Here is a 14,844-nt window from a genome sequence, read left to right on the forward strand (position 1 = left end):
AGAACTGAGAGAAACTGCAAGCCTCTAGGGCTCAATGTGCCATCCTTGCACAGCGCCCCCTTACCCAGAGTGGACACTCAGTCAATGTATTATGTGTCCCATGCTCCTTCTCCCATCCCGCCACAGGCCCATAACCTATTTACCCTGTGGTAAACCAGGGGTCAGTGCTGTTCTTTATATGGGTGAGGATGCCATCAAATGTTACCTTCCAGAGAGGCACAGGGAAAGAAATTGTCTTCACCTGGGTACCCGCCTCAGAGTATAGGAGGCAGGTGTCACCAGGTGAAGGAGATCTGAGTATCATCCTAGGGTGTGGACATGTTGCTTCCCAGCAGAGCAGAGCAGCTCTGTTTTGCATAGGCACCCAGGAAGGCCAAGAAGGATAGGTGGCTTGTTTTCATAACATGTAACTGCTCATATTTTATGTCACAGTGGTCACTAATTAATTTTGCGACAACTAATCTTTGTTTTCTTCCTCTAGAGTTTACAGATGCTTCCCCAGCAAAGGAAAGCCATAGCAAAGTTCAAGGAGCCAGCCCATGCACTAGCCTTTCAGCAGAAATTCCACAGGTACCCCCCCGGGTTCTAGAGTTGGTGAGTGGGGAGGAGGAGGACGCTGTGCCATGCTATACAAAGGTGCAGAACGAGATGGGGGCTCAGTGTGTCATCCTTTCTATAAGCTGCTTTTGTTGTTCGGAGAGGGCCCTTGTGCTTCCTTAGGTTTTGCTCATCAGGACTTCCACCATTCTGTTTCACTTCCATGCGCCTTGGTGAGTTGTTGTCGTAAGAATTTTAACTGTTTCTTCACATTTCCACAGGCACATGATTGATCTGTCCCACATAAATGTGGCCCTGATTGTGGAGTGATCTGGAATGAAAAGAATCTGACCTCATGCTGCACACACTGTGGAATTTCTTCAAGGAAGCTGTAGGTCGGCGTAGGATCCCCAGAAGTATAGGTCTCTCTGGTCTGCAGTTTGCCACCATGTCTGCACGCCAACCTGCCACAGGGTGATTCCAGAAGGGAGTTAAACTGGTGGACTTGGGATTGGAGTCTGGTGTTAGATTGTTTTGAATTCTGTTGTCCACAAGAACTCTGTTCCCGTGTTCTTTTGTTTCCAAGTGCTTACAGTGCATGTGGACCTTGTTCTTCGTGACCCTGCTATCTGATTGGTCAGAGTCTTAGACTCAGGAAAGAGCATTACCAGCTCAAATTCCAAGGATTTTCCACAGCAAAGAATATTTGATAATGGTTGCACTTATCTTCAGTACAGGATAGAAAAGAGTTCTCAACCAGGCTTAACTGGAGTGGTCTCAGAAAGCCCTCACAGGCTCTGGTAAAACATAGGTAAAAATTTGGGTGATTAAGATTGACACTCAGCTGCCCTGCAAAGCCAGGCTATGAAATGTGTGTCTGGGAACGGTGCCGCGGAAGTGGCAATTCTGCTTCTTGTGAATACCTCCAAAGTGCCACCTGTTTCAGCAGAAACTCAGATGGGCACAGTGCTAGCTAAGCACAGGGCGCTCCAGAGCCAGCAGCTCTGCCACCCTGCATGCAGCCCTCTCGGCCTAGTTTCCTGGCACTGGTTGAGGCACAGCTTGAAGAGTGGTCAGACCTGCTTGGGCGTCTCTGCTTTTTAAATGCCCTGGCTCTGTGGCCTGTGCTGTCATTGCTTTGATTACCTCGTTGTCCTTCAGGGCTCAGAGTTTCCTTTGGGTTGCCCTCTATCCCATGTGTGAGGGGTGGATTTCTCAGCAGGGCTGATGCTGCCCAAGATAAATGTATCTGTCCACATTAGTCATTTTTGGTCAATTCCAGAAGGTGAGACTTGCTTCTGCAAAGCATCCCTTGGAAGTCTGTGCTGGGCAGACACTGAACACAGTGCCTTATTATGTTTCCCCCCCCCCCCCAATGCTTCAGTGTTTGGGACACACTCAAAAATGGACAGTGACACTAGTACACACTCAGGACTTTTCAGTTGTATTTTATATCTGTAATTCTATCTCACATATCTTAGTAGGACGGAGGAAGATAGAAATCTGCTGTCATTTACTGTCACTGGGTAATGAGGTGTAGGCGCAGGACTTGAAGCAGCTGGCTTCCACAGCTAAACTTGAACGTTGCGTTTTCAATTAAGTTGCCAGCGTTAACAACTAGAGACTGGTATTACAGCCCCATGACACTTTGCATAGGATTGAATCTGAGATGCCCTTACATGCTGGCAAGGAGCACTAGGGGAGTACAGCGGTTGTTTGGGTTCCAGGCAATTGAGATGGGACATTTATAGGATGTCTTAGGAGACCTTATGGTATGGTGCCACCTCTAACCACAAATCTTCTTCCTCGCCCCTGGCAGGTGCACTAAGTGCCAGCCCTACGAGGCCTGTACCGTGCTTGGCCCCAGCCATCCAAGTGCTATCAACTGGCTGCCCAGTTCACTTAGACACCAGGGTTGTTGATAGATATTTTGCTACGTTGGTGAGTTTGGTAATACGTTAGCTCTAGTTGGACAAGATGGAGGCCACATAGGAGGTTGAGGAGTAGGATACAGTAAAATGAGTTTAATAAGTTTGCTTCTTTTTCAGATAGTTTTGAGTGCTGGACCTTTAAAACCCAACTCTGCATTTTTGTCTGAAAAATAGGCACTGAAGCATTGAAGTCAGTTAAGGAAGCATCCTCATCAACACCACTGTTCACCACAGGCCTCAAGGCTGCTTTGAGTGTGATGAGGTACACAGGAGCATGTGTCCCTTAACTGTCTGCACACATGAGCTAGCTTTCTCTTACTGCAGTGTCCTGTGACATCAGCTCCACCCACTGCTTAGAAGAGCCACTCACTCTGACTTGACACACACCCACCTGGAGTGGACTGTCAGGCCTGGCAAGCCAGTCTTAAAGGCTTAGCTTCTGTGAGAGGAGACCACAGAAAGTGAAAGAAGCAGAGTTAGAAAGAACATTCCCCACTTGCAGTGCACTTCTCACAGTGAAGTCAAACACCACCCGAACTCAAACCTCGGAAGATCTGCTGCAACCATTATCTCTGTTCTTTCTTCATCATGCATTTAAAATGAGATGGAAAGGCATTAGAATACTGTGTAAATATGGACCTTTTAAGATTAAAACGTTATTGGAAATGCTTTCAACTCAAATAGTAACATCTTAGCTATTTGTTAGTTCTTTTTTGTTGTCTTATCAAAGTTTAATGGAGACACTTTCATAATTGTTGTTGTGTGTACATTCGATTTTCATAAAGATGGTAGTAAGTCAATACATTAACCCTCATCTGTGTATTATTTGCTCACAAGTTCCAGAAGGTTGAAGGAATGACTCTCACATCTGTCCTGAGGTAGAGAGTAGGGGAGGGGACAAGTTCCCTTTCCTCTCTTTGCCTTGTTTATTTTGTGCTGTAATGAATGTGAGTAGTTCACTTAGCTGCTTACCTGAACATGACCTTGTGTTGCCCTTGGCTTGGCCACATTTGTTAAATCCTTATATTGATACTCTTCTTGAGGGGGAAATCTCACCTTTTCTTTTCCAAATGAGATTCTGAGGCAAACCCCCACCCCAGCCCCCACTAGTCCAAATAGGCAGCTTCTTGTGCAGGTCCTGTGCCCATGCCTTGCTGTGGAGGAGCGGGGCTGGATGGGGTAGGGGTGGGTTTTCCTTAACTATTTTTATCTGGGTAGTTCTCATGTGATGTCCGGGGTGGTTGTCTGAGTCAGGGTGGAGCTTAGGTCCTGCCCCCTGGGTTCATTTTTCTCCCCCAGGCAACATTCTGCCTAAAGCAGTAGAAAAGGCTTTGCTGCTCATGGAAGCTGTCGGGAACCTAAAGGGCGTGGGAGGGAGGACTGGACTGGAGAGTGGTCTAGTCTTATAGGATGGAATGTCAGTGATGCTCACCTCTGATGGGACCCCAGAGGTGGTCCTTCACTCAGGTATAGAGACCCATGATGGGCACATAAGGGAATTCTTGGGAAGACATAGGCTAGGTGAAGGGTCTTTCTTGGAGGACTAGGCTTAAAGACTATCCCTGTCTTCTGTCTTTTGGTTTTATTTTGTTGTTTGTCTTTTATTTCCTTGTGGCATTATTGGGAAGGTAAGACCATTGACTGACACTAGTCAGAGGTAGGTCCTAGTGACAAGAGCACTAGCCCAAGAGGTCCCTGCAATAGCTAAGTACTGTTCTTGGTCATCATTGGGTCCTCTGAGGCTCTTCTCTGTGTCCTCTGACCCAAGATAAAATGCACGAGTCAGGAAGCACATTCCTGTGCCAGAGCTGTGGGCCACACTGGGTGGCTCTGTTGCTTGCTGTTTCCCTTCCTGAGAGTCAGCTTCAAGTCCCGCCTCCTGCTTGTTGGACCCAGCTCTGGCTTTGCATCCTCACTCTTATGCTTAATTGCTATTGTTTACTCAGAGAGGGAGAAGAGGCCTGGGAGACTTGACTCCTATTCTCTGCAAAGCAGCTAACTAATAGGGCACAGGGTGGACAAGAACAAGACCCCTTCCCCAGAGGAAGCCAGTAGACACTTAGCTCAGTTACAGGAGAGCCTTAAAGCCTTAGACACATCACCATGTTTAATGATCCTGCAATGATGGCTTGGGTGTTTTAAGATTTATGATGTGTTTTATATAGATATATAGATACTCTTAAATATAAGCTTGGAAAGGCATTTAGCCTTGATTTATTAAATCCTAAGGATTTTCTGTAAGGTTTTTTTGCAACCTATTTAATTTTTGTCATTTAAAATGCCTAACTTCTTAGATACACAAACCCGTGGCTTTGTGATCTAGAACCAGAGCAATCCCCTGATTCATATTGGATCCCAGGTATACCTCCTGCTGGTATCAGGTGTCAGGAAGGGGCGCCTGTTAGGTACCTCACCTGTCCCTCCTAGGAAGTGCTGATCAGCTAACTGTTGTGTGGTGTGTTGGTAGGACCAGCTGAAAGGACAGGTGCTTGCACAGAGAAGAGTTCTCCTTTCCCCTTAGGCATACAGTAGAAGAGGCTGTAAGTGTTCCCCTTGCTTCAGTTTACTGATTTTTCAAAGGTTTGTGGGAAAATGCAGGTGATTTAGAGAGAACCTTGTGTAGTTTCTGTCTCACAAGTCACACAGGTGGGATGGGCAGACAGGTGCATGTTACTGTGTTCTGTGTCTGAAAGTTTAATGTGCTCTAGGCGATAGACCTCTTGACCTTCTTACATGACTTTCTGCTAAACTACTTTTCATTTTAAGGACACGTGCGGCGGAGGCTGGTTTGGGGACTAACACGTTTTGCATTCTGCACTGTTGTCTTGAAGCACACACATTGTAGATGGCATGTTGCACCCAGCCCTCACTGACTGGCTGCGAGGAGCAGATAACCACTTGTTCTTTACTTTTCACAGGTGTGGGATCCAGAGCTGTGTCCTGGGTGAGGACTTCCCTCCTAGGCTTTAATCCACTGTTTAATTTTCAGGTCAGCGGTGATGGAATGCGGTTTCCTTTAAGAGTGTCTGATGCTCTCTTCTCTTCTTCCACTTTTCAGTCAACTCCCCTGCCCTGGCTGGGGCTCTGGCTCCCTCCTTACCTTCTGCTTCTCTTTCCTCTTGTTCACACCTGAGGTGTTGTCACTGTTCTCCCACGCAGTGATTCTCTTGCTTGCATGCTTGCTCTCACCACGCGGTGGTTTCCACACCTGCAGTGGCCACTGGTCCTCACTTGAGTGAGGCTCCCTCTGGCAGCAGGGGGCATGGTGGATGTCTGCACCAGGGCCACATCTCCAGTTTTTCTAATCCTTTTGCCTTGACAGATCTTTCTTTGGGATTTACTCCTCCGGAGCCTGAATTGGAGAGCCTGACCTTTTGCTTGTTATTTTGCAGTTTGACTCTGGGCCTAAAGATGCCAGTGACTTTCAGCTGTGGTCTGCATGTCATTAACCACCCCTCTGTTTTTACCCCTCTACCTTTGCAGGACCCAGGGCGTGGGTCAGTGTTAGTGGTAGCGTGCTCTCATGCGCTTGGAAGTGGTGGCCATGTGGCCATTATACTGCCTTGCTGATACGGCCCTCATCGTCGTGTAATGTGTGTGCCCTCGCTGCTGTGCAGGCAGCTGGGAGTGCAGGCTATGTTGCTGGGAGTGCGCTGGCTGCTTAGAAACCATGAGACGCCGCCTTGCTTTCCTCTGGCCTCACTGTTTCTTCCGGTCTTCGTGTTTCTGCCAGTCGCGTGCTCTTACCATATGAGTGACACTGCCATGCTTTACTCCAGTTTTCCTTTGCATTAACCACGTGGGAACTCTTGCAGGCTGTATATGTGAAGAGTAGTAGTGACGTAGGTGAAAAGAAAATGTATTGTTGTGTGTATCATTTGTGTGGTTTCATAGCAAAAAATGTGTTTCGGCTGTACTGTAACCAAAAGTTCTGTCAATAAAATATTAGAGGTTCTCCTGTCTGACGAGTTCACTTCCTCTTGCGTCTGTCCACCCCACACAGTGCTCTGGATAGTGACTGGGTGGATGGGGTTGGGGAGAGCTGCCCCCAGCGCAGCCCAAAGCTGCGACACAGGTGTCTCCTTAATGGAACCACGAAAATCAGGTAACTACCCAACACTATCTTTGGGTTGCAAGACTTGGAACTGACCAAGTCCTGACAGGCTGTTGCTGGGGTCAGGGACTTTGTCTCCCCTTAGAGCTACTAGTCCACTGTTACAACCTGCAAGAACAGCCTGTTCTGCCACTGTTCTTTAGATAGAGCCTAAGCATGGAGGCATCAGCCACAGTGCCGTCTTGTCCCACTCCTCCTTGCCGCTGCTGCCTTTGTTTGGTGCAGGTCTGTTGAGAATGAGGCATCCTAAAGCTGCCCTGCTTCTGGGTACTGTTCAAAAAGAAAAGCCAGACAGTGTTGTGCCCCATCATAGGCCAGGTTTCACCTTGCGCTACGTCATAAACACCTCCCCCCCCCCCCGTGTCCCTCTTCAGATGTCTGGGCCAAGTACTGTTCTTGCTTGCTCCTTGACTTTCTTGAGAAGGGAGTGCATGTCACACCTGACCTGACCCGGATCTTCAGCGGCCTGTGGCTGTGAGTGAAGCCCTGTGCCTTGTCCGTCAGGCCAAGGCTGTGTCTGTGTTGACAGTCAACAGGGGCATCAGGAAGCTCTGGTTGCTTGATCAAGAATACTTTGTTTCAGGAATTCCTTGTTTTTAATAGCTGAGTAGTATTCCATAGTGTCAATGGACCACAGTTTCTTTATCCATTCTTCTACTGAGGGACACTTAGGCTGTTTCCATGTTCTGGCTATTATGAATAGGCTGTCTCATGAAGGTCTTCACTTACCAGGAAAGTGGGACAGGGAGGACATCCTATTGGGACTCTAGGTGAGAGGAGCATGGGAGAATGGGCAAATAAAAGGATCCAGAGGGTCCTAGAAACCTACAAGAAGGACATTATGACAGGCAGATCTGGGCCCAGGGGTCCTGCTCAAACTGGCACCAGCCAAGGACAGTACATGCAGTAAACTTCGAACCCCGACCCAGATCTAGCCAATGGACAAGACATTCTTCATAGTTGAGTGGAGAGTGGGGACTGACTTTCACAGGAACTCTGGTGCCCCATATTTGAAGTGCTGGACCAATGGGATTGGAAGCTTTGAGAGTGAAAGCTTTCTCCCAGGATGGGAGCTGTCTTGTTCTGATGAGAAACAGCAATTGAAGCACTTGGTGCAGGAGCATGAAAGATGCAGGATGTCAGTGTCCAGCATGCTGAGAGGAATGAATCCTGTTAGGTCTGATCCAACGTCAGTGACCGGTTCTTTTGTTCTGAAAACATAATTTCTCACAAGCATTATACAGTCCTAAAATTGAATTATAAGGTGTGTGTAATGCACAGAACAATTAAGACTGGTTTTCTGCTCTTGGTGTCAGCAGAAAAGACATCTGTAAATCTTCAGTCATGCCATATGAAGGATGGCATCTAATAATTCATAGGGGTTCTGTAGCCAACAGCAAGCATTGTCTATGCCTAGGCATTCATGTCTCAGCCAGTCTCAGAGCTATTCCCATGTACTGGGATTAGCAATGTAAGTTACCTGCTTGTTCCGCAGTTTAAATTCTTAACATCTGGATTGTAGCCCTGTCCCTCATCCGGTCCCAATCCCCTCTCCCTCCCTCACCCCCTCTTCCTTCCTCCCCTAGTTCTCAGAAAGGGGAGCCCTCCTCCCTTAACATCTGACCTCATCCTATCAAGGCTCATCTGTACTACCTGTAACCTCTTCCTCTGTAGCCTGGCAAGGCTGCCCTGCCAGGGGGAAGTGATCAAAGTTCGGTGGCCAGAGTCCATGTCAGAAGTAGTCCCTACTCTCCACATTGTGGGACCCACAAGGAGACTGTGCTATTACGTCTGAGCAGAGGGTCTAGGTCCACATCATACATGGCCCTTGGTTGATGTTCCAGTCTCTGTATTGTAGTGTAGTTATCCTGTATCATAGGGGTTGGAAAGAAAGAAGGGGGAATATAGAAATATATAGGGAAGATAGAACAAAAAGTAGATTAGTGAATCTACTAAACTTAATGCCTTAATTGTTACTCCTGAGGTTATTTATAGTTCACTGGTATAGAATTTTGTATATAGATGCAAAATAAGTTTAATTTTAGGTACAGTGGCATTGAATTCAAATGTAAGAATATTCTTCATTTTGCATGTGTGTGTCCCATACAACTCAATTATAATACAAGGTTTACTTCCAGTACTTTGAAAGTGCTATTGTAGGCTGTTTAGGATAAATAAGTTATACAAGTTAAATTTTAGTTGGTCAAATCCTAGTCATTTCAATTACTAGTCTATTTTTAACATAACAATATACATCTTATGTGCAACAGATGGATATGATTCTATAGAAAGATAAGATAAGTCTTCAAAAAACCTCAGAGACATACAGAATACAGTATCTAAAATTTTTTTTTATTTTAAAGAGTCACTGACAATAAGACAGGTTAACTTCTGGCAACACCCAGCCTACCTAAAAGAAGATGATGAGCATCAAAGAACCTTTTTATGGAGATGGCTTCAAATGTGGCAAATAGGCCACTGTTTCTATCACAGATGGAATTCTGCCTAAAAAAGGGCAAGCTTGGATGCAGGCAGAGTTGACAGCCAAACTGCTAAGACAGGGTAAAAGCAAGCTGCCTCGCAAATATGTCTGTCAGATATATTGGTCCAGAAGGCTGACGATGATGATCCAGATGTTATAGAGAGTTTTGGGTGACTATTCAGGTAACAAATTGTCTCTGTCATCTCATTTGGAAGACTACTAACCTGTACTCCCTGTATACTCAGGTAGTGAATTTTATTCCTTCTCAAGTCTCTGATGTGGTTGAAGACCAGATAGTTTAACAATTAAGCTTAGTTATTTAGGGGTTAAGATGTTTTTAGGTCTGGATAGATGTTTTAAGTTGATAATGATGAGATATGATAGATACTGATTTACGTTTAGAATTTTAGAGGCACCAAGATAGGAAGGATGCTTTCTTCAAGGCTGCCAAATACAAATAGCCAAAACACTAAGAGTGTAACATTTATATAATCCCTGATTCATGGTTCTTCTTGTTGTAGGTAGTTTTATTGTATATATGTGTACTAATATAAGTATATGTAAAAAACAAAAAATATTTAATAAAAAATGTTAAAAAGAAAATAATTTAATAAGTAAAATTAAAATTCTGGTTCTCACAGACCATGAGCTGACTAAGGAAAAAAGGAGGCACATATACATGGCCAGAAGTTACTGATGACCCAGTAAAGAGTATCATTAGGTCTGTGTGTGGTTGTGGTCACCATTTCTGTCCTGAGATGCTGGCCATGCAGCCCCTATGTGGTACAGAACCCTTTTCATCCTGTGCAGCTTGGGCTCTGTCCCCAGCAGCTGCCGTTGTACTCCAAATGGGTTTCATGGCTCAGGAGTCAAGCAGGATACGGACTCTCAATGCAGCTTCCGTCCTAAGTTCCTTCCTCATCTGCTGGTGGGCATCTGGGTAGCTTATACCCTGTTACTGTGAACAGGAGGATTTAAATGTCTTTAAGTCCTGCATCCAGCAATTTTGGCTGTGTATCCAGAAATAAATGCTGGTTCACGTTTGTGTGGTCTCTGCAGTGGCTGTGCCATTTTACAGTCTCATCTGTGGGGTCCAGGTGTCCCACGGTCGGCTTCCCATTGTCAGATGTGCAGTGATGTCAGGAGTTTCGATTTTCTTTCTGAAAAAGCTGAATGCCCTTTTGTGCTCATGGCCGTTTGTGCTATCTTAGGAATAAACTCATCAAGGCCAGCTTTGCAGATCTGTGCAAATAAACTGAAAAATATGGATGAATCCAGGCAAGTCCCAGCTTATTAAGAGACCACCTGGACAGCTAGTTTAAACCTGTTCTTGGTGGGAGCAGTAACATGATCAGCTTGTTGCAGATTAGGTGCAGCCATGCTATCTTCTAAGTCCGTGGGAAGCAACTTCATTGTTGCTATTCTGATTATGAGTGCAGCAGGAACCCTAAAGAAAATAACCTGAGACCAAATACTACATTGAGCAATACGGTATCGGGCTGGAGAGATGGCTGACTGGACCACGTGCATTTTGTGCAAGCATGAGGGCCTGAGTTTGGGCCCCAAGCACATACAGAAAAAACTGAATGTGAAGGCGCATATGTAAACCCAGTTCTGGGAAGTTGGATCCCTGGGGGTCTCTGGCTGATCGGGCTGAATGAGACACTGTCTCAAAATAAAGTGATTGAGAAATGCATCTGACACAGACCTCTCAGAGACCACCATAAACACCTGTACAGCACTACAGGAAAGAAACATGACATTAAAAAACAAAAACAAAAACATAACATTCAAGGTTTATACCATAAATGCCAGGTGGTTCTATATCAGGAAATCTATTAATTAAATGCTCATGAAACATTGGGGGTGGGGAATAGCTCTGCCGGCGTTCACTCCCCATTCCCTCATTGCATGCACTCAGAGGAATGGAGAAGTCCTTTCTTAAGACAGGGAAATGTGTTTCCAATCCTAAAGATGAGGCTGCCTTGTCCTGGAATGGATGGATGTCGTTGTCAAGACAGTAAGTTGTCTCTGCTACTCAATAGCCTGGAGACAGTGAGGTGCACGAGAGGAAATCTTTAGAAGCTGAGGGTACTATAAGCTCCTGTGTGCAATGGTCCCCTGGAAACCAATAATGAATTTGTTTCAGGGGGAAAAAAATCCAAGGTAGCTACAGATCAAATTTATACGGAAAAAAAAAATCTGGCCCTCACCTGTATAAATTTTAAGTTGATAAGGGTAGCATGAAAAAGAAGGTCGCCACTTAAGCAACGAAAGAATCAAATTAATATAAAGTTATCAAAACAGCCAGAAGCCTGAAACTGCTGAAGGCGGATGTGTAGGTGGATGTTTCATGGTCCCAGTTAGTGCTCCTAATAAGCAGCAGTAATAAATATTCCTCAAGTTTGTATATGAATTAAATGTGTCATAATTACCCAGACAGATGTGTTCTCTCCTGTATATCTGTGATCACAACACACGACAGAAGCAACTTAAAGCAGGAATTGTTTCTCTTGGCTTGTGGTTTCATGGGTTCATGGGTTTCATGGCAGGAGAGAGTCAAAGCACCTTAGCTAACTCCTGACTGTTGGGAGGCAGAGAGGGAAAAGCAGCTTCATGGGCATGCTGCCTGCTAGGTTGTCTTTCCTACTTGTTGCCCCATCACAGTTGTGCCATCACATCATGACTCTGGCAGAAATCTGAAGATCAGGTCAGAGTCCAAACAAATCAATGGTCTGAAACATAGTAGACACACTTCCAGATGTGCCTTACTAAAAGCTAGGTATCAGATCCACACCCCGCCACACAGATACCCTCAAACATATATTAAACTATAACCTTACACCTCCGGCATCTTGAGAGGCCCATGGCCACCTTCTAAGGCAAAATGTGTTCAGTCCATTGCCTTGAGTCCTCATGTTTAACAGCCTCCAACGTTGATAACCAATTTGAGAGTCTCTTCAGAAACCCAAGGCAAATCAGCTATGAAGCCCTGTAAAGTAAGAGGGGGAAGTTATGCACTCCCAACACAAGAGAACAGGAGACATAGCAAGAGCGACTTGGACCAGAGCAAAACTGAGTGAATCCAGCATTCAAGTACTGCTGCTCTGCACTGGACATCCAGGGCAGGTGGTGTCATCATATGGGCTCTAAAGCTGGGGCAACCCCTGCCCTCATGGCTTCAGTACTCACAGCCTCTCAATGTCATGCAGCGGTCCCTAAAGGAACCTTTGATAGGGACACTGACTGACCTTCCACATAGTCCCCGGGCCCCAAAGCCTTCTCTGGAAACTAGCTGAAGCCTCCAGCAGGTAAGCTGGCATGCCCGCACCAGTGGCAGCATGTGGGCATCACCAAGCTTTGCCAGCTGGAGCAGGAGCCACTTCCCTCGCACCCTGGCCACAGCGACTCCGAGTGCCGAGGTGGCTGAGCTCAGGGCAGCCCTCACATTTTTTTTTCACATCCTTGAACCACGGGTGGTGAAGCTGTTGGTGGGTCTGCCAATTCCTGAGCTATTGTCAGGATTAGCTGTTAGAATAAAGGCTAGAGTTGGTGTTGAGAACAAGACTCAAGAGTATGGAGAACATTGTGATGAGGGGGTGCTAAGAGAGCACCCTAGACTCTGGTTATCAAAATTAACAGAAATGCCAACAGGTAGGACACTGTGTTGTGTGTTGAGTGTGGGGAGAGGCATTTCTGCAAGACAGAGTCAGGAGCAGCCCCGGCCGTGTTTGGAGGCCTGCGTGCATAAATATGGCAACTTTCAGTTCCCTGGGCCCAGTTGCAAACAGGAATATGAGCGGGTGATGGGTTACATAAAGGGGCAGGGAGAAATGACCAAAAGCCCACCCCAGTCTGAGTGACAGCTCACAAAAGCGAGGAATCTGGGCTTCACTGCACAGTCGGCAGGCAGGTTAGAGAGTGTCTGTCACAGGTAGCTCAGTTGGTCTGAGTCTCTCCCAGGCAGCTCAACTGGCCTCTGATTCTTCCAGGGGGTCCTTACTGCTTATGTATACTTGGCAGGGGAGGGAGAGACAGGAGACAGAGACAGCAGAGACAGGAAATACCCTTCAGAAGCACTTCCCTAGTGACATCCTTCCTGAAACCAGGTCCCTTCCTTCGCCTGCTCAGCATTAACTCACTGGTGGAGTAACTCACTAAGAAAGTCAGTGTCTTTGGCTGGATCTGTCCCTTCTGCTGTGATAGATTTCCAAAAGAAGCTATTTAAAGGAGATAAAGTTGCTTTTGGCTCATGGTTTTAGGGTTTCAGCCCAATATGGGCAGCCAGGAAGCAGAGAGGCAGAGAGGAGCTCTGGGGAATTTGTGGCTCCAAGGACAGCACCCTGAAACCTGCTCCCCATATCCTCACTTCTACCACTCCCCGATAGTGCTATTAGAGTGTGAATCTAGCTCTGGACAATCCACTGTGGAAGGCAGCTCCCTCCAGAGGGCAAGTACTTAGCAAAGGTGTCAGGTGGCAGCCGCACACTTGACATATGAGCCTCAGATGGTGGCTTTCAAAGGCAAAGCATAGTGGCCTCAGATCCAACCACTTCCAACACCAGCTCACCACCACGCCTTCCACACATTGGGAAGTCACCTTATATTCAAGAAATGACACTCTAGACCAGCGGTTCTTAACCTTCCTAATGCTGTGACCCTTTAATATAGAGCCTCATGTAGTGACTGTCAACCATAAAATTATTTTAGTTACTACTTCATAACTGTTATTTTGCTACTGTTATGAATAATAACGTAAACACCTGTGTTTTCCAGTGGTCTTGGGTGACTCCTGTGAAAGGGTTGTTTGACATCTCCCCCCACCCCAAAGGGTTGCATTCCACAGGTTGAGAACATTCTAGAACATTCATATCCAGGTTCCTTTCTGCCTCTGTTGGGCTACACTGGGCTCACTGTAACCAAAGGCTCTGGTGATTGCTTCTGGAGCCAACAGTCTCTTTCCTGCTCACTGGGTGACCACCTGTAAAATATTAAGAAGGTGGAGGAGGGGGTGGCTGGAGAGATGAGTCAGCAGTTGGGAGCACTGTCTGCTCTTCCAGAGGTCCTGAGTTCGGTTCCCAGCAACCACATGGTGGTTCACAACCATCTATCATGAGATCCAGTGCCCCCTTCTGGTGTGCGGGTGTACATGCAGGCAGAACACTGTATATGTAATAAATAAATCTTAAAAAAAAAAAAAGAAGAAGAAGGTGGAAGGGAGAAAGTGAACTACCAAAGGGCCCTCCCCACAGTTGGTCTTAGGTGTTATTGATCTATCAGCTGACTGGGGAGGCCCCACACCCTCTGGTGCTCACAGGGCTGCCTGGGACAGGTACCCTCTATGGCTAACACCACTCAGAGCCGCTCCCCAAGGAGGATTTGTAGTCAGTGGTGGCTTCGGCTTGGCACCCTCACCCTTTGCTCTCCCTCTGTCTATGGATGTATAATATGCTTACAGTGGCCCATAACCCATACACAGAGCCATATACAAATAGCACATAATCAAAGACACACACAAACACAGTCATACTTACATACACACATCCATGTGCGAACGCTTTCACACACCAGGTATGTACATGCTTACACACAGCCTTCCCCGCTCACACCACCGGAAATTCATGTGGTCACCATGTCCCTGTGATAGGAGGAAGCAGCTCTATCTGCTGGGGGACCTCCAAGGGCCTGCTGCCCTCAGGAGTGTCGAGGTCATAGGTCATAAGACCAAAAGGCTTCTGGAGACTCCACCAGGGCCTATAGGAGCTGTGGTGTTTGTGACA

The 14,844-nt window shown here is 46.4% G+C and overlaps 1 protein-coding gene and 1 long non-coding RNA gene across 9 annotated transcripts in view; one reads left to right on the forward strand and one right to left on the reverse strand.

Annotated features, from left to right (window-relative positions):
- Positions 1 to 3,276, forward strand: part of RBM33 (RNA binding motif protein 33) — a 98,755-nt gene extending 95,479 nt beyond the window's left edge. For all 8 annotated transcript variants that reach the window (XM_084785458.1, XM_084785459.1, XM_084785464.1 and 5 more), the window contains 2 exons: positions 482 to 570; positions 819 to 3,276. In XM_084785458.1, coding sequence (XP_084641584.1) covers positions 482 to 570; positions 819 to 867 — 138 coding nt within the window. In that variant the 3' untranslated portion in view covers positions 868 to 3,276. The remainder of the gene's footprint in view (positions 1 to 481; positions 571 to 818) is intronic.
- Positions 3,277 to 7,015: 3,739 nt separating this feature from the next.
- On the reverse strand, positions 7,016 to 13,874 carry LOC311599518. The gene is made up of 3 exons (XR_014779922.1): positions 13,828 to 13,874; positions 11,908 to 12,056; positions 7,016 to 11,763 (listed from the first exon to the last, which is right to left on the reverse strand). It is a non-coding gene; the product is annotated as an uncharacterized lncRNA (long non-coding RNA).
- Positions 13,875 to 14,844: the final 970 nt, after the last annotated feature.

Source organism: Acomys minous, assembly GCF_964271855.1.
Source record: "Acomys minous genome assembly, chromosome: 6".
Classification (NCBI taxonomy): Eukaryota; Metazoa; Chordata; class Mammalia; order Rodentia; family Muridae; genus Acomys; species Acomys minous.